The sequence below is a fragment of the Anopheles coluzzii genome, chromosome 2 (assembly GCF_943734685.1).
Source record: "Anopheles coluzzii chromosome 2, AcolN3, whole genome shotgun sequence".
Taxonomy (NCBI): Eukaryota; Metazoa; Arthropoda; class Insecta; order Diptera; family Culicidae; genus Anopheles; species Anopheles coluzzii.
The window spans coordinates 124,049,746-124,074,390 of NC_064670.1; the positions used below are offsets into that span (position 1 = coordinate 124,049,746).

General features: G+C 47.3%; 2 protein-coding genes across 3 annotated transcripts in view; one reads left to right on the forward strand and one right to left on the reverse strand.

Moving 5' to 3' along the window:
- LOC120948599 (opsin-2) overlaps positions 1-24,645 on the reverse strand; it is a 60,154-nt gene that overhangs the window by 35,406 nt on the left and 103 nt on the right. The window contains exon 1 of one of the 2 annotated variants that reach the window (XM_040365125.2): positions 6,577-8,052. The exons of the other annotated variant lie outside the window; for it this stretch is intronic. The gene's annotated coding sequence lies outside the window, so the exon portion shown is untranslated. Of the gene's footprint in view, positions 1-6,576; positions 8,053-24,645 lie in introns of those variants that run through there. 2 annotated transcript variants of the gene reach the window in all.
- LOC120948603 (carbonic anhydrase 7) lies at positions 14,364-24,643 on the forward strand. Its single transcript, XM_040365130.2, has 7 exons — positions 14,364-14,478; positions 15,231-15,496; positions 21,148-21,192; positions 22,215-22,379; positions 23,077-23,215; positions 23,292-23,625; positions 23,970-24,643. Exons 2-7 carry the CDS (start codon positions 15,349-15,351, stop codon positions 24,315-24,317), a joined length of 1,179 nt encoding a protein of 392 aa, XP_040221064.2. The 5' UTR covers positions 14,364-14,478; positions 15,231-15,348; the 3' UTR covers positions 24,318-24,643.

Below are 24,645 nucleotides of genomic sequence, written 5' to 3' on the forward strand. Positions count from 1 at the left end.
ATGCAACGATCGACAGAGTTCGTAGCAAACGAGATATCAACTGCAATGTGTGTGTGTATGTGTGTATAAGGGAAGCAATTAGTAACATCGCGATGATGCTCACGAATCCAATCAAACTTTTGGGCTAAGTTTAATAGTAATCGCGAGCAAAACATTTACCGTCAATACCGTCACGCTGGGCTAACATTGCATTTCGAAGACTACAAAGTCAACCACAGAGTGCACTTGTTTATACGCTTTTCCACTTGGAGATGTCGAATGAGGGACCGTTTTTGAGGGTTTTCGCGGTATGATTGGTGTTCGATTTAATTTATATATTAAAAGTTATTCAAACATGAAATGATGACATCCTCCTACCAACTCACTATAACGATGCACATCCCTGGACCATTTCTGAGGGCCTGATAGCCGATGAATGCGTTTGTCTGTGTGTGTGTGTGTGTGTGGTCAGCAAATAAATTTAATGGCCCACAAGCTGATTGTGGTTCCTGCCTCATTTCACGCTTCGCAACAAGAACCAACAAAAAAAAGTATCTCTTTTATGAACCAATTAAATTAAACTGAGAATCACTTAACGTTACCACGGCCGTTGGCCGAAATGGCCAAAAAAAAATAGCTCAACAAAAATGGAAAAAGTTTCCCTCCGTGCTTCTCGCTTGGAAATCATTTTATGGTTCAACTTTTTTCCCTCCAACTTCGGACATAAATAATTATGCAGGAATGTTGCGTTTGTGTGTCAGTGTTTGTTTAAAAATCATTCTGAATTTTCCTCATCATTCATCATTCCATTAAACTATATTGATAGAGAGAGAGTGGAGAGTTAAATGCGTTGCTGTGGGCCATTTCCTGGCAGTTTATGATAATTTGTAGCAAATGTGATTCATTCGCACGAACTGAACGTTCTGCGGTCGACGTATTCTCCTGAACGAAAGCTCATTAATTGATAATTATTTCTTCCCGGCAGTATCCTGGTCACGGCACCAACGTATATGTTCTGTCGATTGATTCGTGCTGCTTTAAAACCCGACTTTGATTGCATTCAACTGAAAACCCCTGCTTCGTTTAACAGTTAACTAGAATGCTTAGTAGGCGTTGCTAATACATGTTGCTTCGCCAAAGCTCGGTGGATTGGGCGAGAGAGCTTTAAAGTGGGTAGAGGATCGGCATAAAAGCATCCATTTTTCAGTTCGATTTAAGACTTGATTGCGAAGATGACTCTTCCTACGAGTGAAAGGATCAATTTCTCACGCACATCGCCTATGATACTACAACCACTACTGCTACTAAGCACACCGATCAGTAGTAATACTTATAACCACCCACCTGTTTTTGAGGGAGGTTAACGTGTGCGTATGCCTTTCTTCCAGGAAGGGTGGATTGAATTTTCATCAAGAATCAACGGCTGTTCAACGGATCCAACTCCTCCAACGCAAAGGTCACGCAAGGCACACCGAGGCGGAAAGGAGGAAGGTGATGGAATTGTAATTGAATAATTTATTCATCCGAAATGTTGAGAGCTCAGTGTGTGTGTGTGCGGTCTAGTGTCAGAATTTTTTTAACTATCCGTCAGACAACCGCCTGTTTGAGAATGAAGGTTTAGTTGAGATGATTTTTGATAAATTTCCAAACTAAAGCTTCAGACACTGGAGAAAGAGAAGGTTTGAAGGTATAATACCAGACAGTACTTTTGTCCTTGCAGTACAGACGGAAGACTTAAATCCATCTAGCAAGCGTTGGCTTTCGTATGTGCGTGTGGTACTGTGCGCGTAGGAGGCAAAACGGTTGGTTGGTGCGTAAAAGCAAGTGCATATAGGGAAATTAATCCTACTTTTACTCGAGAGCTCAGAAAAACCACGTACGGGCATAAAGTGCGGAAGAAAAATGCGTGTGGTGTTTCTTTTTTCACCGGAAAATGTGTCTTTCACCCTCTTCCGTGGAGCAAGTTTCGTGTGCATAAGAAATTGTAGCTAGGAAAAGTGCTGGCTTTCTTCCTACGATCAAGCGTGGTGAGAATTCCGAGGACGTAATGTTACCGTGGCGTTAGGTTAGGTTAGATATGAGATGGAGAGGGATTTCGTAGAAACCATCGCAAAAAGTATGATTTATGTTACGACATTCGATCGAAAACCTAGGCAGAACAGCAGAATAGAACGTACGACTGCTTGGTGGGTAGTTTAAACTTGGCATGACAAGTACGCCGGCGGAGCCTGAAAAAGCCGTCGACGTGCTGTTTACATCCCCCAAAGGACATCGCACCAGACAGGACATCTTTGTGGCCTCCAAACACTTAAAGTCGTGTCTCACACTCAGAGTACTTCTCGCTTTAATCGGTTTCTCTCCCCCTTATGATTCCTTGTGAGCCAAAAAGCAATAAAGAACATTGCGGGAGGATGAAGAAACAAAAATCGCTCGCGTGTGTGAGTAAACATAATGTGCCCTCATTTTCATCGAAAGCATGCCAACAATTCGGTCGTTCGGTCCGGCCTCCCCCCGAAAATTGGACACAGCAACGAACAATCGACGCAGAATCAAATCTACCATGGCAAATGCTAAGGCGATTGGGGTTCGTTCCGGAGTTGTGCACTTACTGTTTGATATTTTCATTTTCTTCATTTAATAATAACAAAAAAAAGGAATACACTAATGGTGGGGAAGGGTGGACAGACTAGGCAAGTAACGTGCTACCCCGATTTTCAACGCAATCAATTGTTCTCATGAGAAAAGAAGAAAAAAATGACAAAAAAACACTCAAGAATCTTACTGAGTAAGCTTCTTGCGAGCGTAGAATATGAAGGGGAACTAAACACACACAGAGAAATACACACCCATAAAAACGCGAACGAAACACTTAATAAGACAAGAGCAACCAAGAATGACAGATAGATCGTCGTTCTGCACGAGCAAAAAGATTAATTCCATAAACCCTTTCTCTCCAGTCGCGGGGGGGGGGGGGAGGGGGTGGGTGGGTTGGAGAGATGGAAGGAGGTTGTAATGAACAAAAAGTAAGTGGCGCTTGCTTGCTTCCTGCTCTTCACCTCAAGAAACAGTCGTAAAAATAGATTCGATCACGCAAAACGCTAAGCAAAACGGGACGAAGACGACGGAGCCGACGACGCTCGAAAAAGGACATTCGCAAACTGGTTCGCTTCTAAATGGTTGTGCTGCTGTTTGCCGTTGTTTATGTGAGGAGGAGTGAGATGAGGTGAAAGCGCATTAGCAATGGTGAGGTGGAAACTTTTTTAATTTGATATTTGGCCCTTCCAGTTGGGAAGAGGTGGTAGGTGGGGAGACCCCAAAGGATCCCTACACGCAGCGCGCAGAATGTCTTATTTTAAAACACAACTTTCTTACAAAGTGACACATACACAATTAAAACGGCCGCATGGAGAATTCACCCGAACGGAGGAAGGGGAGGGGGGGGGGGAGGGGATGTCCACCAGCCGGTAGTGGGGTGTGAATTCAGCGTCCAGAGGATTAGAAATGTAAGCAATGTGGTTCATTTAAGCGGATGAGTAAAACAGCTCTAAAACCCTAAGCACCACGCAAAAACCAAAAAAAAAAAATGGAAACCACGGGAAAATGGGAAAAACTCTGGGAAAAAGTGTCTCTCTCTCTCCTGGTGCGGTGAGGGAAGGGCCAATGGGGATGCTTTTGTGAAATTGTACCGAGTTCCGCAAACGCCGCAGGATAACTATGGGGTGGGATTATGAGCTACTCGCGTACATCGTTCCTGGGGATCGTTTTCCAATTTCAAAAAACAAAAAAACTACATCATAGATGAAAACAACCCCCGCGTGCACGTGTTTCTCCATACCCCCATTTATCTCGATAGGCCGGAGGCAATCTCAACTTATAATACTAAGGATTCGTGTTATGAACATTTGCCTGATAGTGTGTGTGTACTAGATGCAATAAAATTCTATGATTGCAGAGTCCCTTTTTTGCGGAAGCAGAGAGTGAGAGAGAGAGAGAGGACGAATGTTGGCATTGCAGTGATTTATATGAATTGTTTGCAGAGCGATATGGTACTACGATTGGAACATTACAGAAGCACAGAATTCGTGGAGTAGTACACAGTGAGTAAAACACTATTTGCTGTGTGAAAGTTATTCCAAACCTGATCAGATCTGACTTCCTGTTTGTTACTGTTCGGGAAAGGGTACATTTTGTGTGCCTCAAATATAGGCAAATCCATTAAAATATGATTTCCAATTGTTCGATTTCACAACTGTCACAATGGAGATTAATATGATACTGCAACGTAGATACAGTCACGGTACAGCCATGCAAAAAGGAGTGCTTTGAAGTGTTTTAAACCCCCCTTGACACAATCGACCGAACATGAAGAACATTCGCGTGCGTCAACAATACAACAACAAGGACTTAAAGTTGTAAAGGGATACACAGCACTTTGCTCCAAACATCACACAACACACCACGGAGAACAGACATTTTCGCACGAAACTACAACTTATTGAACACTGATGATGGGAGGAAAACCTTACATTGCCACCACTGACGCTGACGAGCTCCAAAGGAAGCTGATTTCGTTTGTATCAAACCCCGAACCCGAGACAGCTTCTTCAAACGATGTATCTCCAAAAAAAAAATTCACACCAGCCCTAACAAGCTCCAAAGAGTCCACAGGGAGAAAGTTTAACGAGCTGCTGGGAAAACAGACATGCTCCCGGAACAGTGAAACACTTTAAACAACGCTAACGTGGTACCGGGTACCGGCATCGATGACGATAAGATGTGAAAAATAATTAAACTGATCATCACCCATGGCAACATCCCAGTAGCCTTCCCACCATCCCCACCAAAGGCGTCGAGCCGCAATGTTCGCCAGCAGCAGCAGCAGCAGCCTGTTGATTGGATAAAGCACAAGCGTACCGAAAAGCTCGTGTATTTTTTCGGGGGAGAGGCAAGTGAGAAAGCACGGTAGAGCCTAATAGAAAACCCGGAAACGGAATACTACCCGCGCCGCCTCAGGATTAAGCATTAAAGCTGGCCGAGATTTAAACGTTGGCCGGCATCATCTCCCACGCGCTAATAATTCCAGGATTTTCATTGAATTATTTATTTATTCCTGCTGCCAATATTTTGCAGCAGGTTGGACAATTTATTGGTCCCGCCAGTGCGGCTCTCTATGGTGAGTTCTACTCTACTGCCTCGGTGCACACAATGCTCCTAATAGTGCTCCGTCACTACCCGCCCTGACTGAGACAGCTGATAGAGGTGAGGTGAGTAAGGATGCTGATGGGGGTGTAGAAGGCCAGGCAGAACCATCTAAACGGCAATATATCCGTGCGTAGGGATTTTCATAAATCATCGAGCATTAGCTGCTGTTCCTGCTGCAACTGCCACACCAGTTTGAGGGAAATCGATCGGCAGAGAGATGGATCCCGGATGTCCGTCAAACAAAAAAAGAAGCCCAACAGCAATAAAAAAGGCCTCCTCAAATTTTCCTGTGAAAAATGCCCCCCCCCCCCCCTCCCCTCTCCTTCCCTTTCCAAGGAACGGAATGTCGAGAACAGTTACCAGAACTTCCGCATTCTGCCCACCGCAACGCAAGACACATTTGCTTCCGGGAACGGGACTCTTGCGATACGGGACGGCCGGCTATTTGTCAGTGGCAAACAGTGGCAAAGTATTTCATAACGGGCAATTGGCAAGGAGGTGGGGAGGGGAGAGGGGTTGGGGGAATGGGCAACATGAGCAACAAGCAGCAGCTGCTGGAAACTTTTTCGCACATGAAGGCTGACAAATTGAATGTGAAAGGCAGCCACCATGCGAGGGGGGCTGCTGCTGCTGGTTCGTTGACTCGAAGTTCGTTATGCCCCAAGCCACACACACACACGCATTGGGAAAACGGACCCTGGCAACGTGCGTGTATGCACGAGGATGTGTATTTTGAGCGAATGTCCGTCCAATATCTGTCAATAATGTCACATTCATGTAAGTGAAGTGCGGTACTACTACGTCTCCACTACAGCTGCCCGCTGCTGTTGGTATGGTAGAGATGTGATGATCATCTCTAGGGAGGTGGGGGGGGGGGAGGGAGGGGGTAAATGTATCCATTTCTAAGAAATCACAGAGCAAAACGGCTCCATACTTGGTGGGGATTGCTCTTGTTCTTCTCGTGCGTGCCGAATTTCACCTTGTACGGGGGGGCGGCGGCGCTCAGCGGTAAAAGCATTTCCCCCTGACCCAAAATCCGTCACTGTGCCAGACGCAGGCAGTGAAGAGAGTGTGAGAGTGATGGGAAGGATAAGAAGAACAAATCGGGAACCGGGAGTGGAACCCACTTCCCGACACGTCGAAAAGGCAAACAAATTCCGGGACAGCCGTTGACACTTGTTTGAGTGAAGGATGAAGAAGCCGAGAGGCCTCCCCCCACCCCCTCACAGGACTTAATTCTGCAGCCAAAGCGAAAAGTGTGTCTTAAGAGGGGTCCCTGGTCCGGGGGAACTACCATGGTCAGTGGCAGCATCCCCCATCCCCATCCTCCCAACTGTACTTAGTCAGCGAAAAGAATCGGAATTATAGGGCAGGAGGCCACGTTTATGCTCTCACCTTGCTTCCTTTGCCCTTTTGTTTTTGGTTCTGGCTGGTGTCACTGGAAGAAATGGCTTCTTCAGCCGAGCACGATCGGAGTTTGACACACACCGGCACACATTATCGGGGAAAAGAAGAAGCGGCGGGGCAGGGCTCCACTGAAAGAACTAAAGCCACCACGCGCGAAAGCGTTTAAGTCAACGAACGAACCCGCCAAGCCCCAAGCAGGCGGCAGGAGAAAGCTCTCACGTCCTTCCGCGGTTGAGGCCACTTTGAACCTAACACCTATCACCATCAATGGGAAGGCAGTACGTCCACACATCTGCCACTGCCACGCACACACGTTTGAACCATTATGTGAAGTTTGAATTTTTAATTTCCGCTTCGCTACGCATCCTTTGGGAATTCGTTGATTTTTTGGGCGCTTAAAGACCTCACACTGTTTTCAAAAGATGCCACAGGATGTAACTCTTAACTAACACTTCGCGCACCCACACACACACACACACACACATACACTTACGTACTAAGAAAGGAGTCACGTTTCGGTAAATCGCTTTAAATCGTTTTCTTCTCTTGGCGCTAAACACCTTTTCCTTCTTTTTTGGGGGAGGCCTGTAATCCTTACATTGCTTTCCACCAACAGCAACCCCGTGACCATGCGTTACCACAACCGTTACACCACAGAGAGGGCGATCCGTTTTTCCGGCGTGTGCGAACGACCAAAAACGCGTGTGTGTCACTGCCGCCTGCGATCCTTGCGCGCGAAAGCGTGACTGCGAACTGACTGAACTTTGCCCAACGTCAGCGAATATCTAGCACCCGAATGGGCCCCGGAGTGAAGCATTTGCAGACACTCTTGCCTTGCCTTCCCACTTCCCACGCACCAACCGGCTTTCCTTCCGCTTCGTTTCGAGTGGATGGCGGGGAAGGCGGGTGGGTCGGTGAGGTTTTCCTGCCTTATCCAATGCCCCAGCCCCCGATCGGTTGCGCGAGGGTGTGCAAGCGAGACATCGGCATCGGAGCGAGAGAAAATTGCTCCAGCAGCAGGACATATCCTTCTTCGCCCAAACGCCCGCCAGCAGTGAGAGTGAGGATGCTGCTCCATCTCATTTGCGCTCACAGGCAAACAGGATCTCGTTGGCTCTCTCCCACTCTCTGTAGCGTGGTTTTGCTCTCTTGCTCTCACCGTGTGATAACAGCAGCGCTATCAGTTGGCGGGAGCAGCTCGTGTGTGCTCGTCCTTGTTCTAGACACACTTGTTCGGCAAGGACCTTCCACTGGAAACACTTACCCCGCGGCCAGGACGGGTAAGGTGCTGCAGTAGCCGGAAGTAATCGGTCACTCGCTTCGGAAACCACCCATCAAACCTGACGACCATCGAGTTTCCTGCTTTTTGCAGCATCCTGACAATGCTGAAGGATTTTTGCACTGTGGAGAGCTTCCGCGTTACCCGACACTCGACCGTGACCTACGCTCGACCGTTCGCTTAAGACGCAACAAGCTGGCAGTGGTGGCCGGTTAAAGTTTTGTCCAGGCTCCCCTCTTCCCTTCATCCTACCAGAGAAGAGGAATGGCGGGCGTGCTGTCAGGTTGCGTTGTCGCGGACGAGCGCATTTTTGTATTATATCCACGCTGCTTTGGGATGTCAATTTGAATAAGCATCTCCGGGGACAGAAACTCCTTAAGAATTTTGTGCCCTGTCATACTGAGCGCACCCCACACACACATACACACACACACAGCAACGGAAGCAGCAAGCCAAGATCAATCGTTTAGCACGGTATCAATGATGAAAACACCATTTGACATTGGCATTGGCTGAGCACAAATTTCATTACCTTCTATACACAATGAGCCTGCCGCCATTGTTGTTCCCCTTGGCCCCTTGGCCGTGAGGTTGGTAAGGTTGGGACAGATCTTCGCTGGACGGAAGTGGGATAACTCCCCCGAGTGGTAGAGAGCGCAGTAAGAAGTGCAAACAATTGATCACATTGCGAGTGAGCAGAATGTTTGACTTTTACTTGGGAAAACCTCGGCAGACTAGGGCAGAGTTTTGAGGGGGCGGAGAAGGAGCTTCGGGGGCTATCTTTGCTGAACTGTTTCCGTTCCCAAGCCCAAGTTATTGGATGTTTTTCTGCCCCGACCCTGTTATTGTAATGCGGAAATAAAATCGATCGCAAAAGGTTATTCTTATTCTCGGATTGTGTGTACCGAGGGCCGGCCGGCAGCCATTCCCCCGTTCGGGGTTAGGCAAATGGCAAACGAACCGTGAGGCGGCACTTGGAACCGGCAGCACATTTAGACAAGGTGCAACGATGATAACGTCTTTCTCCTTTCCGTGATTAGCATACTCGAAGGTAAATATACTGGGATCTGGAGAGTGCGTGGTGAAGGAGAATGAAGCCTGGGGGAAAGTCAAAGTTGCAAGCGAAGCACATTTCTACACCGAGAAGGGACGTCGGCTCGGGTAGAGGGAAGAAGGAAAACAAATGAGACTGTGGCCAAGGAAAAGCTCAAGCGCATCTTAATACGAAGCAGTGGGCGTTTTAATCGAAACAAGACACAATCGTGGAGTGGAGTAACGAAATGAACAAAAAAGGGAAAGGACTTTGAAGCCATTCGTTATGATGGATGAGCCGGAAACGAATACAAATGTGTAGCAACAAATGGTATTCGAAACAGATAGGAATAGAGAAGAGAATATGTGAATTTTGAGACACAAGGAGAGAAAAAGAGAGAGGGAAAACTCAACCACAATTGGATTAGGATAATCCACCCCAAAAAAAAAGGGTTCAACAAATAGGGAGGGAATTAATTCATTTAAACATTATAGCGCTGCAAGTGTACAAAAAAACAGGATAACAAGAGAAACCAATGTATAAATAACACTGCCAAAACAGCAACAAAAAACGAACAAGAATAAACCGCCAAAAAGGCCGCGAAGGTCCGAAAGATAAGAAAATGGAATCACGTATCATTGCGCGCTGGCGATGGCAATACAAATGACGATAACGAGAGCAACAGCAGCAGCAGGAGAAGACGAACCTCAAAATGTGTAAATGAATGAAGCCAACCCAACGCGTGTTCGACGGGATGGATTGAAAGGAGATTAAAGTGCGCAAGAATCGAAGGGATTGCGAACATGGGGAAGCTACTTCACTTTGGGGAAAATGGGAAAATCCACAAATGAATCCCCAACAAACGACCGGTGGTGGAATTGGAAACAAATTTACTTCGAACAAATAAACTCTCGTAAAGTAACTTTTGCTCGTTTTACCTCGTGTGTGTTTTTTGTTGAGTTAAAAAAGTTAGTTTTCCCGTGCGAAGTTAACGCTTTCCAATCGATCAGATTTTAGAAAACAACCCGTTCTTTGGCGCATCCATCTCCTTGGCAACGGGGAAAGGACCCGCACCGGGAAGCTTTTTACGCAAACGGCTAACCGAAGCGGATACGCAAACACACCCACAGCATCCTACTAGTCTCCCCGACAGCTTTTTCGTCCACTTTCGATCGAAGTTGGACTTTTGGTAGAGTAAATCACGCCAAGAAATACGTAGTTGATGGCGAAAAGTGAGATAATTTCATTTCCGTTTCGCGTCTAGTGCTCTTATGGTAGGGAACGCGAAGCAGTAGCATGTGTGTGAGCATGTCTGGTGTAAAGCTTCATGAAAAATTAATCCCACTTGCGTGCACTGGGCAAGTAAATAGATAGAAATGTGGTGAGGTAACAGAAAACTAACCTTCTGGGAACTAAAGTGTAGTTTAAGACACTTTTTTAAAGCATTATTCGCAACTTGAGTGAAAGCATTTCCATTGCGGTTAATGTTGCTGCTCCTCTGAACACATCCCCCCCTTCCTAATCACATTAAGTTTGATCATCTTTGAATGATTTGTGGTTGGATGTAAATCAAAGCAATGTCTCCCAAGTTACCGATCCTTGTTTCCTACCTCCATGCCTTCATAAACGTTCTCCGGAGAGATATTCACTAAATAACTTCTGCTACTCTGTGTCCGGATGTCGCCGCATGTACACATCCTACCTTACATAACCTACCCGAAAGCTTATCACATTAGCTGGCAACGAAACGCAAAAAAGGGCAAACCGACGGAACTTCTCGGACACCGATGGACACAACTCGGATAGTCGGAAATGGGTGATTTCCTATGGCCGGTCCAGCACACTGTTGCGCATCATTTCCATCTCCCATTGGGGCAATGGCGACACGACATGGCAGTGATTGTTGGCGGCGTTAGCTCCTTCCCTATACAATCAGGACATTGAACGATTCCGATATGTCGTTTAAAGGCACGCATCGAAACTTTTTGCCTTTTTTTTGGACATTCCTGGACACATGAACACACACAAATCGAAACATCAAGTTATCGAATCATGATGATTGGATGTGAAGACACGGGCGATAAGAAGGAGTCCTATGAGAAGAGGAAGAGAGCGAGAGAGAGAGGCCTACAGCTAATGATATGGAGAACAAATTGGAAAAACAAACTGCACGCGGCCTGTGCCCAAAAGACAAACACTATTGATAATTAATTTGTTTCCAGAAATTGAAGAAAAACAATCTGATCACACCGAACACTAAGTGGACTAAGATGAAACAAAAGACGGCTGCTCCCCATCGCGTGCCGTTGTTGCTTAAGGAAACGATGTTTTTTTCTACCTTCTTGTTGTTGATATAATCTCAACTTGGCTACTGTTTTGATCTTTAAAGACCGTCGCTTGCCTGTCTGCCCCCCTGAAGCTTCACTTTCAATTGTTTGTTCTGACCGATTTTAATGAGCAAAGCCGCTTTTAAATTGAATTGCCCGGTGCTTTCTTTCAATTTCTTCCAAGAACTTGCTAACAAATACACACTTCTGCATTAGTGAGAACTGAAAATTCAAGGAAGCTTACAAAGCCCCAACAAACCAAACTGCTTAAATGTTACACATTTTAAAGAACTCTAACTAAACTTCGCTCGGTGCCCATCCGAATGGGTTCGATGGACACATTTAAAGATGTTTATACAGGTCCGTCTCCGGAGTATGGTGGAACGAACTATGGAAACGCCCAGGTTCTCGGTTTCATGCAAAGCTATATTTGGGGTGATTGACCGGTTCTGCGGAAAACATTAGCCATATTTCTGGAGAATTGAAGGTTGAAGATGAAAACGAACGTTTTCAGAATAAATCATAACATGTAACAGGTTGCTGGAAGAAGATGGGCAGTGTAAACTTAAAAGCATCACAATCTTGGGCGGAATGTGTTGATGTTTATAGAAGCGGATCAAGTGGAAAATTTTGGTTGTAATCCGTATGAGAAAAATCGTACAAATTATGTTGGCAAATGTTTTCATGGGAAAGGAAATTTGCGCCAAACAGAACGTTGCATGCTGCTGCCTTGGTTAGAAGAAATTTTCTTGCACACAACAGTTGTACGCAAGCTGGCATACAGCAGCATAGTAAGGCACTGTGGGAAAATATCGTACACAAGTGGGGACAGATGAAACAGGTAAGAAAAATAATTCAATTCTTCAACAAGTGTATGGAAAGTGTAATGTTTAAGGAGAAAACTCAGCTCAGAAACCCATTATCATTATAAAATTATAGAAATGTTCAACGCAGTAAGAAAATGTAGATACACGAGCTTTGGATTTCCCATAAGAGTTTACATTGAAATTAGCTTTGTAGATTAAAAAGGATCTCATCTCATCAGTAGAAAACAAAAGAAATGAACAAAACTCTGGAGATGCCCTTTGAAAAACAAAACGATACACGATTCTGACTCATGTTCATTCATATCCGGGTCAAGATCAGCAAAATGCCATGTAAATGGAGCAATTTTAAGCCGGTAAAACTATTCATTAACATTCCCCTTTATGGACGCTTTTACTATTTCCCTAGCACGAGAGAACAAACACGGAAGCAAAGTGATATCATTCTACAAACGTTAACAACTATCAGAATGCCGTGTGCACCACCATCGTTATAACCACGTTATTCCGTTCATCCTTGACCTTAGCGATTGCGCCGCAAACGAAGCTGAAGGATTGAGTAGATTTCATTTATTCATTTACGACAATCCCATCCAATTTTCCAGTGAAGTTGCACTTCAAATTGGTCTCCTGTTCGAACGTCCGACTGTCCTTAAGTCATCCTGTGTTTGCATTTCCACGTGCACGCTTACCTGTCCACGCGGTGCAACTACAAGCAAAAAAATGGAAAAACAGACCACCCACCCCCATCGTTGCAATTGCCGGCCTGTGGTTCCCAAGAGAGGCGCGTTGCATTTTTAATCGCTCCTCCCCCCTCCCCCGCCAACCTTTCGGAAGGAAAAATGCCATTCCCCCTTTCCTAGCCGCTTGTGTGACATTGTTAATGTGCCGATGGACACAACACAAGTGACCCTCCCCCTAGGGGGACAGGATGAACGACGCCTATGAAGCCGAGCTATCAGTTGTGTCAGTTTCCCAGGCATAACCACCCTCCCCCGAAAGGGACTGTGGGGGGGTTGTGGGTGAGACCACAAGACCCGGGCGTTGCTGACCGGGTGAAAGAGATGCAACGAAAACAATATAAATCACCGTGCGCCAGTGTGGCCACGAAGAGGCCGACCACTTAACGAAGCGACACGAGCGAACGAATAAAAAAAACCAACGCGAACGCAACACTCAGCTGACGCAGGCTCGCGAGTAAAAGCAGTAGTAACACCCGCAGAGCTCGACAAATCCACCTGTGAGGTACTGTGCTGTGCTATTTACATTTTCAGTTGATTTGATGTGTTATAAATGGTTATAAATGGTTGAGCTGGATTTCGGCTGTATTGAGATATCACAATGTACGTCTTGATCGATCCCCTACTGTGTTGCCCGATGTTGCCAGGGACATAACGATTGCCACATAGAAATTAGCACGTAAGGAGATAAAGTCAATGTGTCGTTGGCACGGTGGCTTGGTGGTAGAAAGAGCATTCAAATCAAAACAAACCCAATTTTACAAGTCATCTATATCCATCTACACGTGGGCATGCCTCAAAACAGTCATTAATTAGTGGCTTCAAGGGCTATTTTAATTGAGCACGATTTTTACAAGTCTTCACAGGCACAACTGTTTGATATTTTAGTCCCACATGCCAAAACGCGTCCCACCGTAATGCTCTTGTTACGTGCCAAAATACGTCCGACGGTGATAATTTCCACAACCAACAACCAAATTAGCACTGTTCGTCCAGTGCTGTTGGTGCGTGAGTGATGTCAGAACCTTTGCAGAAGTGTGTAATCGAACGGAAGTTGTCTGACCAAATTCTCTTCTACCTCCAAACCACGTCCCAAGACCACCGTGGTGCAGGCGGATGTGTCCGATAAGGAACCTGTTTCCGAGTGTCTGAGCCCCTAAAAGTAAGCAATTCCACCCTGATATATGAGTTATCCCATGCTGTGCCGGATTACAATGCTTCTTCCTAAGCACACACGGGGGATAAGAACCGTTGCAGTGTTTCTCAAAACGTGTTCGTGCCGTTTGCCGGTCTGTGGCAGAGCGCACTCGTCATTCGGTCAACGATCGTCCCACCCCGCCGGTGGCAAACCGAAGAAGACGACAAACCGATGACAACTTCATCCGATCCGGACGATAAACCGCGTATTGTTCGATAGAGAGCGACCGTGCGAGCGCTAGGGAGATCCATCTCGGCGGAGTAAAATCAGATCGCATCGCCTGGAAAAGCTTGCTCGCGTGCGTGTGTGTCCGTTTGGTGCCGCGGCGGGAAGGTTTATCAGTGACAGTGTCCACCCAGACGCGGCTCAGTTCTTCGCTGGACGTCGCAGGGCTAGGAGGGACCATCCAACCGGAACCGTTCTTGATCACGAGCGCGCGCGCCCTCGCTTGCGTTCAGTCTCTCCTCGGCATCGCCATTACCCCTGCAGGTGGGCATCGTAAGAACACGAAAATTGTTCTTTTGAGCAACAACTCCAACTCATAGAAGTAGTGCAGTAGTGTTGAGTTTTTAAAGGGAAACATATAAACCAGGGCGAAAGGCGGATGCGATCGGTTTTTGTTTTGTTGCTTAGGGTTTTGGTCAGGTTGCGCGCATACATAATGAAGCATGTGGTGAGCATTAGTGCATTTTTGCAGACGATCGTTCCTTCAGGCCAGAACACACACCCTCGTGCGTGCTTCAATATGTGCAAACACTTTCTGTAACTCTTCGTACGCGCGTGTGTAAGTGTGTGTAACGGTGAATTGCAGCGAATCGACTTCCGAAACGGGGTGAAAGTGTCGATGTGCGTGCGATTATAATCTATTCTCCCTTCTCCTACCAACTCCTTTTCCCATTGTTGTTAGGTGGGTGGGTGTCTGTGCATCAGGTGCGCCGGCGGTTGGATGAGGACTCTTGGACTACCAGTCTGCGACTGTCTGGGGGGAGACGGAGACGGTCCGTCAATCGCCGCAGAACGCCGGACGGGGCAGTGGGTGTTGTGTTGGCTAAAGTAAATTGATTTTATTGATTCGTCGGGCTTTGCGAAACGTTGTCAGCGTCGTATGGATTGACGATTGATTGGTTTGGGTTGGTGGAACGCGCGCGCGGTTGGTTTGCAGGGAAAAGCGGGAAAGTGAAAAACCGTGAGCGTGTGTGAGTGATTTGTGATCTTTCCGCTTATCTGTTCAATCGTTGCAGAGTGTGATCGAGCTGCGTGTGCATCAAAGTGTGATCGCGCGGTGGTGGTGTTGACGGCGCTGACTACCATTAAGACGCTTCGCCGAATAGCTTCAACCACCAAACCAACAACCAGCATATGATGGCAGCGACTACCACTACGGCGACGACGACGACGACGACGATGGCGGCTCGTGTCGGCCATTGTAGTAGAAGCCACCGAAGGCGGGGCAGCAGTGGCGCTGGCGGTGGTGTTATGCTAATCGCATCAATTTTGGTATTATCAGGTAATTTTCCAATTTAACACTCCACACCCCGACCGGTTCCGTCCCTTTTGCCACAGCCGGGTGTTGAACATGTGATGCGTTGATGTAGGGAGGGGGATGGTTTAAATTTTATTTTTATTTCGAGAAGTTAGACGAGACGTTGGGAGGAGGGGGGGGGGGGGGTGGTACCATACAGACATATAAATATATATATATAAAAGGCTGTTTTGTCTGGACATTGGCTGAACCATCGGCACAATGAAGGAAATGGTAAACGAAGCGGAAAAATGTCGTCCATATGCAAAACAAATCGCTTCCTAAAAAAAAGGCGTTTGTACGAACTCGAATTATGTCCGAATGTGTGTGTTTAATGCCTTTTTTTATAATTTCGATTGTGAGGGAGTAGTAACCTACAAGGCAAGAAAAAGCCTTTAAAATACTCTTCCAAATGAGCCGAAACTGAAATAGTTTCAACAAGGGAGGGAGGTGTTACAAGGGCCCCGGGAGGTGGCATCAGACATCGGTGGGGCCGGATTTGGAGGCCTTGCAAAAATTTCATTCAATTGAAGCTAGTTAGACGCACTCGGTCACACCACTTTGTCCCCGCCGTGTGAGTGAGTGGTTTGGCGGGAAGGAAGTTTGCAAAATAATACGATTGGGATAATAAACGCATCAGGATTACACACACACGCACACACACGCTCTTGACAACGATCGTAGCATAGATCTGACCCCCATTGTCTGCTGTGGGCGAGGTGTGCGCGGATGGATGCTCTCTTGTCGCTTTTTACATAATTCCACTCGCTTCAGCTCACATTCCCCGCAGATCAGCTGATACTAGCCCGCTCAATTAAACATAATCACATCCTGACAGTCACGATCACGATCATCGGCGATCGACCGAAACCCCAACCTGGTGTGCTCGCGCGTGCGTGTGTGTGTGTGTGATGATGGTTGAAATGCTGACAGCATTTAATTATTTACGATACTTACGCCTATAAATAGGCGCGCGCCTTGCATGTGGTAGTAGAGGGCGATCGCCACGGTAACCGAAAATAATTTGTACCGAGCAGAGCTCACTCGCTCACTTAAGAATCAGGTGGATTGTACGGGGAGGGGGGTTTTCTTTATCTTTTTGCTTCTGCGACACTGTGTCACACAAAGTCTGACGGTCGGTTTGGTATTTGGTTGCTTTGGTAGGCCAACGGTTGTTTGTCCGCAACGGTCAGGGTTTTACAAATAATGATGCGAAACACGAGCCGCCCGTAACCCGCCGTAGTAAAATCATCCACTGGGAATGCTGCTTTTCACAAAAAAAGACGTTAGTAAGACCTTCACAGCAAATGGAAGTAAGACAACATTGTTCGCTTTCAAGTCCAATTTGTTTCGACGACCGCACGCGTTGAAAATGGGAAACTTTCCACGCTGACTCACAGCTGAAGGGATTTTCCTCGTTGTGTTTGAGTGGGACAGTTTTAGATCCGAATTAATCCGGCACGTAAATATCATCATTATTGTGGATCAGAATTCGATCTGTCGGCTGTGAATTTTCACGATAGCTTGAGAATTATACTCCCCCAAAGGGTGGGGGCTAGACTGTTTGGTTTGGCTTTTGCTAGCGTTTACGTGGAATTTGCCCATTGAAGAAACCGAGCGAAGGAACTTTCCGTACGTCAAGCAGCGAATATAAATCACGATTCTTGCACATGATCGTTCGCCAGCTGATCAGCATACCCGCGAAAACTTGAACGCACACTCGTCACATTTGAATTGTGTAAAGCACCGCATATTTTTTGCATATTATTCCACACCACAGAACACATTTCATTTCCTGCCGATGGTCGTTGACTGCATGGTGAATATTCATCGCGTACAATAGCTGCACCCTACTGCTGCTGCAACCGCGCGCGCACCTCCAAACGGCGCGAGAGCAGAAACAGCTGGTGGCGCACGATCATGATCACCTGTTTTCGTGTTCAATGGGAGGCCGAGGGGTCTTTTTTTGGCACAAAACGCTGTGACATAATACTGTTCTTGCTGGCATTCGCGATAAAACAAAATTAGGGAAACAAGCCCCAGACACAAGAGCAAACATTAAACTTGACCTTGGACAGAGCAGCCACCAAATGCCAACAACACCACGAAACCTAATCTAGGTGGAATGACGCAGCAAAAGGAAAGCCATATTCAAATGGAGCGATAAAAAGACGATAAACAGTATTGAAAGTAAATTAAAAAGTCCACCACCGTCTATCATCGTACGTGGGATGAGTTCCGTCGACCGGTTGCTACCGGTTTTGTTCTGGAAGGAGAGTTTGATGTGGATTAATGCAAAAGGACGCTTCAACAAACAAACCAACAAGACACATCCAAATCAGGGCCCCCATTAATGCATTTCAACCCCGTTGCGATGAGATGTTGACTGATGACGCAAATTTGTCGACGATTACTGTCCCTTCCCCATCTACTCCCACACCCTCGCAACACACAAAAAAGGGTCGTGATAATTCCCTCCCTCATGCTTGCAATCAATTGCAAAACGGTCCGTGTGTTTGGGGGGGAAGCGAATGTGTTTTCTTAGATATACGGATTTGAGCGGTCAACTTCCGGATTGTGGCGCATCGCAGCCAAGAGATGAGGTGCTTTTTGTTGCAATTTATCATAAGCACGCAATCTTCCCTGGATTCAGCCACTGCAATGACCGATGACACTGGTTAAACGATTGCCCGGTTGACATTGAACCTGGGAGTGAGAGAGAGAGAGATGAGGAAGGTTAAGCGACGTTTTCCAGACATTAAATCATTTGCCTATTTCCCTCATGTCGCCATCGCTCACATGTCATGTTCCATGTTTTGCAGGCAATTCCGGTGGCATTGTGTTTGGCAGTACAGTACAGTACTACAGCGGCACCTCAAGGGGAAGACGTTCGCAAGTCTGATGCCTGATCTCTGATACGAACCAGTACCTGAGCTGATTTCGACACTCTCGGACAACTTCGGGGTGAGGTTGGGAAAAACTTGTTGTATGGAAAATTTATGTGTGATACAGGGCGCGACTGAATGCGTTCCAACACTTGGTGAGAACTTCATCAACAAATCTGGAGTGTGTTGATTGCATTCAAAAGATGCATCAACGAATGGTGCATTATTTGCAATGCTCTGAAGACGTTCTCCCTCAAGGTTAAAAGAACTCCTCAAAGGTGACCACAATCGTCCCATAATGACATAATATTGCGAAATGAAACATCTTCAAGTGGCGAGTGTTTCTCAAGTGCACAATCCAAACAAGCGCTCAAGTACGAACAGTACCGGAACTTTGCGTTTGCAAACAGGAATTCTGCTACTTGAGTTGATTATCGTACAACTAGAAGTCATTCAATCACCACTTCCTCTACCTAGAATCGCTTTATCTACCAAGAAGATAGCAGAAGGAAAAATCAATTAAGAAGGCCGTTTAGGGGGCCGTCCAGGAGGGATGCACAGCCCGATGACTCCTCCAACCAGATTGCATAGCAAATTGCAGCCGAGCGCTTGATTGCACCTGCACCAACACCGACATTAGTGTGCACTTCAAACACACGGGGCGGCGGTGGTGTGATCGTTTGAATAAAATATGCAACATCCGCAAATACCCCCGGCTCACTTCCCGGCTAGGTCCCCCCAAATGATGCATTATTGATGCACCGGTTGATAAGACTGGAGTGCATTAGTAGCGCCTAACGATCGACAACAAAACAAACGGGCTCAACATCCGTCCCGAAAAACTGCGATTAGTTTGCCGGAAAAGTTCTGCTAGCGTTGACAACACAGATTGGTATCGCGCAACGCATCATCACGCATCTGATCGTGTCCCCATAATGATTGACACAAAGCTTGTTGATTTACGGCTTTCAGGAAGGAAAGGCTCGCGTTAAGAAAGTAAGCGGCGGACATTACGGCCCAAACCCGCATCGAACGAGCCGAAAGCAATGAGCCAACGATGGAGTGTCAATTGCGCTAATAATTCGTCATTAGAAGCAATTGCGCGAAGCGAGGGTGTTGCAGTCTCCACGCCGCAATCGTTTGCTTTGTGCGGACTTTGTCTCCACTGTCAGAGAGAGAAGTGTCGCTTAAACGGTGTATGGAGAGCAAATGGAATCAAACGGTTACAGTTGCAGTAAAACATATAAAACACCCATAAAACAAGGGTTGTCACACACACACACACAGACATGGTCCCTGTCAATTAGTGCCGATGGGATTGTTGCATCCCAGTGAGGAGATGTTGATGCACTTGCACTTGATCTTGCTGGCAGAGAAAGGAAACACCCTGGCGGGTGACATTAAATGGCCGTGTGTGTCGTCCACGAGCTTCCTGTGTGCTCGTGCGTGTGTGTGATCTATATAATTCGCTAGAAGGGCGTTTTCGGATTTCGTCCCAAGCCGGCTGGGAGTATCAAGTTGTCCCAGGCAGGCACACGTCTTCTCATGGTTACTTTCAATTAAATCAATAAAGACCATTGAAAGCAGAGCACTCGCAGAGCGGCGGGTTGATATTGATCCCTTTGTGTCGGCTAACCCCTAACGCGCTCCGGAGATCATTGTACCGGATGGCTTTATTATGAGACCCTAGAACATGAAGTATCCAAGGGGGGTCATATCACGCAAGTTCAGGGTTAATCAAGAATGTGTCCGCGAGGTCAAATCAGGCGTGAGATTTACGCCAGCGATCACGAGTCTGCTCATGCACGCGGCAGAACTCCAAAACTCCCAAACACAACACACGCGCGCATGGGTTGGCAATTTCATCATCATCCATGCCCGCAGAAAACCTGCTCTCCGCCGGCGCTTGCAACGTGAAAATTGCTACCACAAACATTCGACGGAGGGTATGATGGGCGCGCATGTGAGCGCGTCGATCACGACACACTCACACACACGGCGGGAGCGGCACGAATCAGGAAGTCAAATTGATTTTTCCAATACCGCGTGAGCGCGAGCGCCCCGACCGACCGACAAACACAATTTTCACTCCATGCCGACGTAATAGCCGACCGCATTATGGGTAGGGAGAGAAGGGGGGGGGGGGGGGGGAAATACCGGGAACTTTGTTTTTAAATTGGCCAAGACATAGTTGTCTCCAAATCCCAACCCTAAGCCCCAGGCCAACATTGAGCTCGAGGCACCGGATTATGATGGGATGTTGTCTCTCTGTGGGACAACCACCGCTTGGGCGGATGTTTCGCATCTTAGCACGGCCATGGAATGGACCTCTGAAGCTCTTAACCGAAGCAATGCAGTCCATCCACGCGTGGCTCTGCACAGCGCACTCTGCAAGTGAGCTTTGTGTGGTTGTTGTGGTTTTTGAACGCTCCACACGACGTCATGGCTATTGGGGGCGAAATTGGATGCGGCCATGTGGCCGTAAATCCATGACCAGCTGGAACACCAGCTCTCTTTGTTGTATGTTGGGGGCAATCTACACGTAAAAGCATCGTTCATGCAGAAACCCATTACCAGTCAGTCGTCATGATTTACGGACAATTGCTGTGGACAAACACACACACACACACACACACACACACACACACACACACACACACACAAACACAACAGCTCATAGATCTCGTGATCTTAACGATTGAGGTTAAATTTTCTAAACATTTACTCTTTTCCTCTTACTCTCCTTTACAGTCCATTATGGCCACGCACAGGATTTTGGATACGATGGCGATAAAGGTAAGTGTGCAGTGGAAGGAAGAGATAATTTGCCTACAAACTGTGTCCCTTACGACTCCAACGTCCAACGTAATCATTGACCGATGTGTGTGCGTGGAGTCTATTTTTCCATCGTGACACACCCGAGAATGATGGTAGCGTGAAAAATGCATTCCCAGCAAGCGCAATTCCGATGGCCTGCACAATTATTTCATTAAAATCCAATTCTCTTTACACACACACACACACCGGTGGACATGTGCTGCTGGTCTAACAGAACGAAGCGTAACGCTTTGTGGTGGATACCGGTGGAATTTGCTTCCATTACCGCCCTTCGTGCTACTGTGTGAGTCGTTCTGGGAGGAGCCTTCATCTAACATCTTTCACCCGCAAAGGACCGACCGAAGGCAAACCATTAGCTGGCTCACACACACACACACCCACCCCATTTACAACAGACCGCACGTGAACTGATCATCAGATAAATGGATCCGATCCGTTCCACCGGAAGAACCGCGATGACGTGGACTGTAACTGTGGAAGCAGAACAAATATTGCCCACACCATCAGATCCTCCCAACTGCATCGTCATGCACCTGGGGAGGCGCACATGCACTGCACTGCTTTCACAATCGGATCAATCGGGACGGACCCCTTCTCCTTCCCCCCCCGCCCCTCCCCCGCGCTGCTCCCCTTCCATTTGCGTGTGATAATTAAATTGTGCACTTGTCGATGTTGTGTCGCGTACGAGTTATGAATAATTGATTCGAGTCGGTCGGCCGTCGGTCTCGGCATAGAACTGGCCATCGTTTGCTTAACTCTTGCGCATCACAGTGACAAGGGAGTGGCGGCGGGGCAGTATGGCTGTTGTGTATATTGTGATGTATTGTCGGCAAAATTGCTACAAAGAATGTAAAAAGTGATTAATGATAACTAGAACTTGGCACGTCACAAGCACCACGTGTTCGGCGCTTAATATTTCCCACGTGTACGAGTGTTTCTAACGAAAAGTTCTTTAATTTCTTCCCCACTTTTCCGTGTAGGACCCTCCCACTGGGGTGAACAGTACAATTCCTGCACCGGCAAGCACCAGAGCCCTATCAACATCAACTCGCTCGACGTGAAGAAGGTCAATCTGCCACCGCTAGTGTTTCAGGGCTTTGATGTTTCACCCCGCGAAACGAACCTCACCAACAACGGTCATACCGGTAAGTGGCTCCGATATTGCTGAGTGTTATAAGCTTTTACGGCTACATTGCAAAATGCAACTCAACAACAGTTGGTAAAGATTTCTCCCGAAAACCAAACAAAACGGCCACAAAATCTTCGATTGCACACGGAAACGGTTCGGTCACCTTCCAACACTAATTAGAACCCACCCTAAACGGGTCGTTTTCGAAGGTGTTTAGATAAGGCGTGTCTTTCGTGTTCAGGAAGCTTCCACGCAAAAGGTTAATTAGTACGCTACCTCATCGCTCGTGTCGTGTCGTGTCAATTGGCCAACTTAAGGTTGGTCGTTGGCGATCACTACCTCCCCACTGGCTACTGAAAACGATAAAATGTAACATAGTAATTACAAGAAAGTATCAACAACGCTCCCCTTTAGTTCGGTACGATCGGTAGGATTGCTTCGACAGTTCGGTACGATTGAAGTAATGCGAGACAACCCTGAGTTTGCTAATCAATTCGCCAAACCACGATCGCGCTCCCGTATCCTTCACCGACCGTCGATGGCGTCGTCTTCCGAACGCGTCGCCGCCACGTGCCGCGGGGTGAACAGAATGACGGTCACGCTTAACGTGAGGTGCTTCAAATTAGCACCCTTACGCCTACGAACATTGCAAACACGGGCCCCGCCACGCACGCCCTAATGTACAACCGATTTCGCCGATTTCCTCTTCACAGTGGTCGTCACGATGGAGTCCGAGGTAACGCCGACCGTGTCTGGAGGGCCGCTTACGGGCGTTTACGAGTACTCGCAGCTTCACTTCCACTGGGGCGATAACGATACGTTCGGCAGCGAGGACATGATCGATAACCATCGGTAAGAGGGGGGTGGGGGGGAGGGGGGAACACAGTGCCTTTCGGATGTTGCGCTACTTCACCGGTGATCTTTCCAGCTTTCCCATGGAGCTGCACGTGGTGTTCTTCAAGCAGGAGTACAAAAACGCACGCACCGCCCTGAACCATCCCGATGGGTTGACGGTGTTGGCGTTTTTCTTCGAGATCGCGCCCGACGACAATCCCATGTATCAGGAGTTTATCGAGCTGCTCGGGAATGTCACCGGTAGCCACCTTTCCGCCCGGTTCGATACGCCGCCATCGCTCAAGGACCTGATTGCGGACGATTTGCTGCATTACTACACGTACGATGGTTCGCTGACGACACCGCCCTGCAGCGAGGTGGTCACATGGATCGATTTTAAGGAACCGATCTTACTATCGCACGCACAGGTAAGCGCAAGCATGCTGTGGTGGTGGTGATCGGCAAGCAAGGGGAGTGTGGTTTGCTTAGTGCCTCACTGTTAATTAAATTACACCCCGCGTATCAACCAATCTATTATCTATAAAAAGATTTAATCCAAGGTGCCACTGCTTGGGTGATCGTTCGCATGGCGGGCGATATCGGTGACGATGTAAGGCGATATTGTGACGCCGCAATTAGCACTGATCCTATTTTTAAACCGTTCTCAGCAGGTCACGATCGCTTTTCAACCCTACAACAAAACAATTAAATGGCGTTTGATGACGACCAAAAATTGACAATATTTTAAATGGTTCTCCAACTCCAATTCCAGGTACAAGCATTCCGAGCGCTGGAAAATGAGGAAGGACACCCACTGACACACAACTTCCGTCCGGTGCAACCGCTCGGCGATCGGGTGGTGCTCTACAACACGGATGAGATTATCAAGCAGGTCGATCTGGATGGTGAGCAGCCGGAGGAGCCGTCGGAAGCCGGCGTTGACACCAACCAGCTCGATACGGGCCGGTCGGACGAAGCGCCAAAAGCACCCAGCGATCCGAACGGCAGAAAGCATCCGCGCAATGCTGGCACACCATCGATCGCAACCCGGTGGTCGTCGGTGCTGGTTGTCGCGCTGCCGTTGCTATGGACCGCTTTCCTTCGCTCGGAACGATACTAAAGAACTAAAACCGATCCTTTGCCGTTGTAAATATAGCGAATAGAGTAGTAGGGAAGCACACGTTAGGGTTGTAATAGATAATCCCGAGGGTGTTAGTTCCGACCGACACGCGTTACATTGTTACCAGAGAGACAGAGAGAGCGAGAGAGAGAGAGCTACTAGTGAACCGTGATACGAGCAGATGCGAACAAGAGGAAGCGCTAATTAAGCACAATTTTAATGCCACAAACAACACACAAACACAGAACAGATACAGCTCGCATGTAAGATTTCTAGAATAGAGCGCATCGCTTAGGAAAATTATCAAATAAACTAATTAAAAAGTATT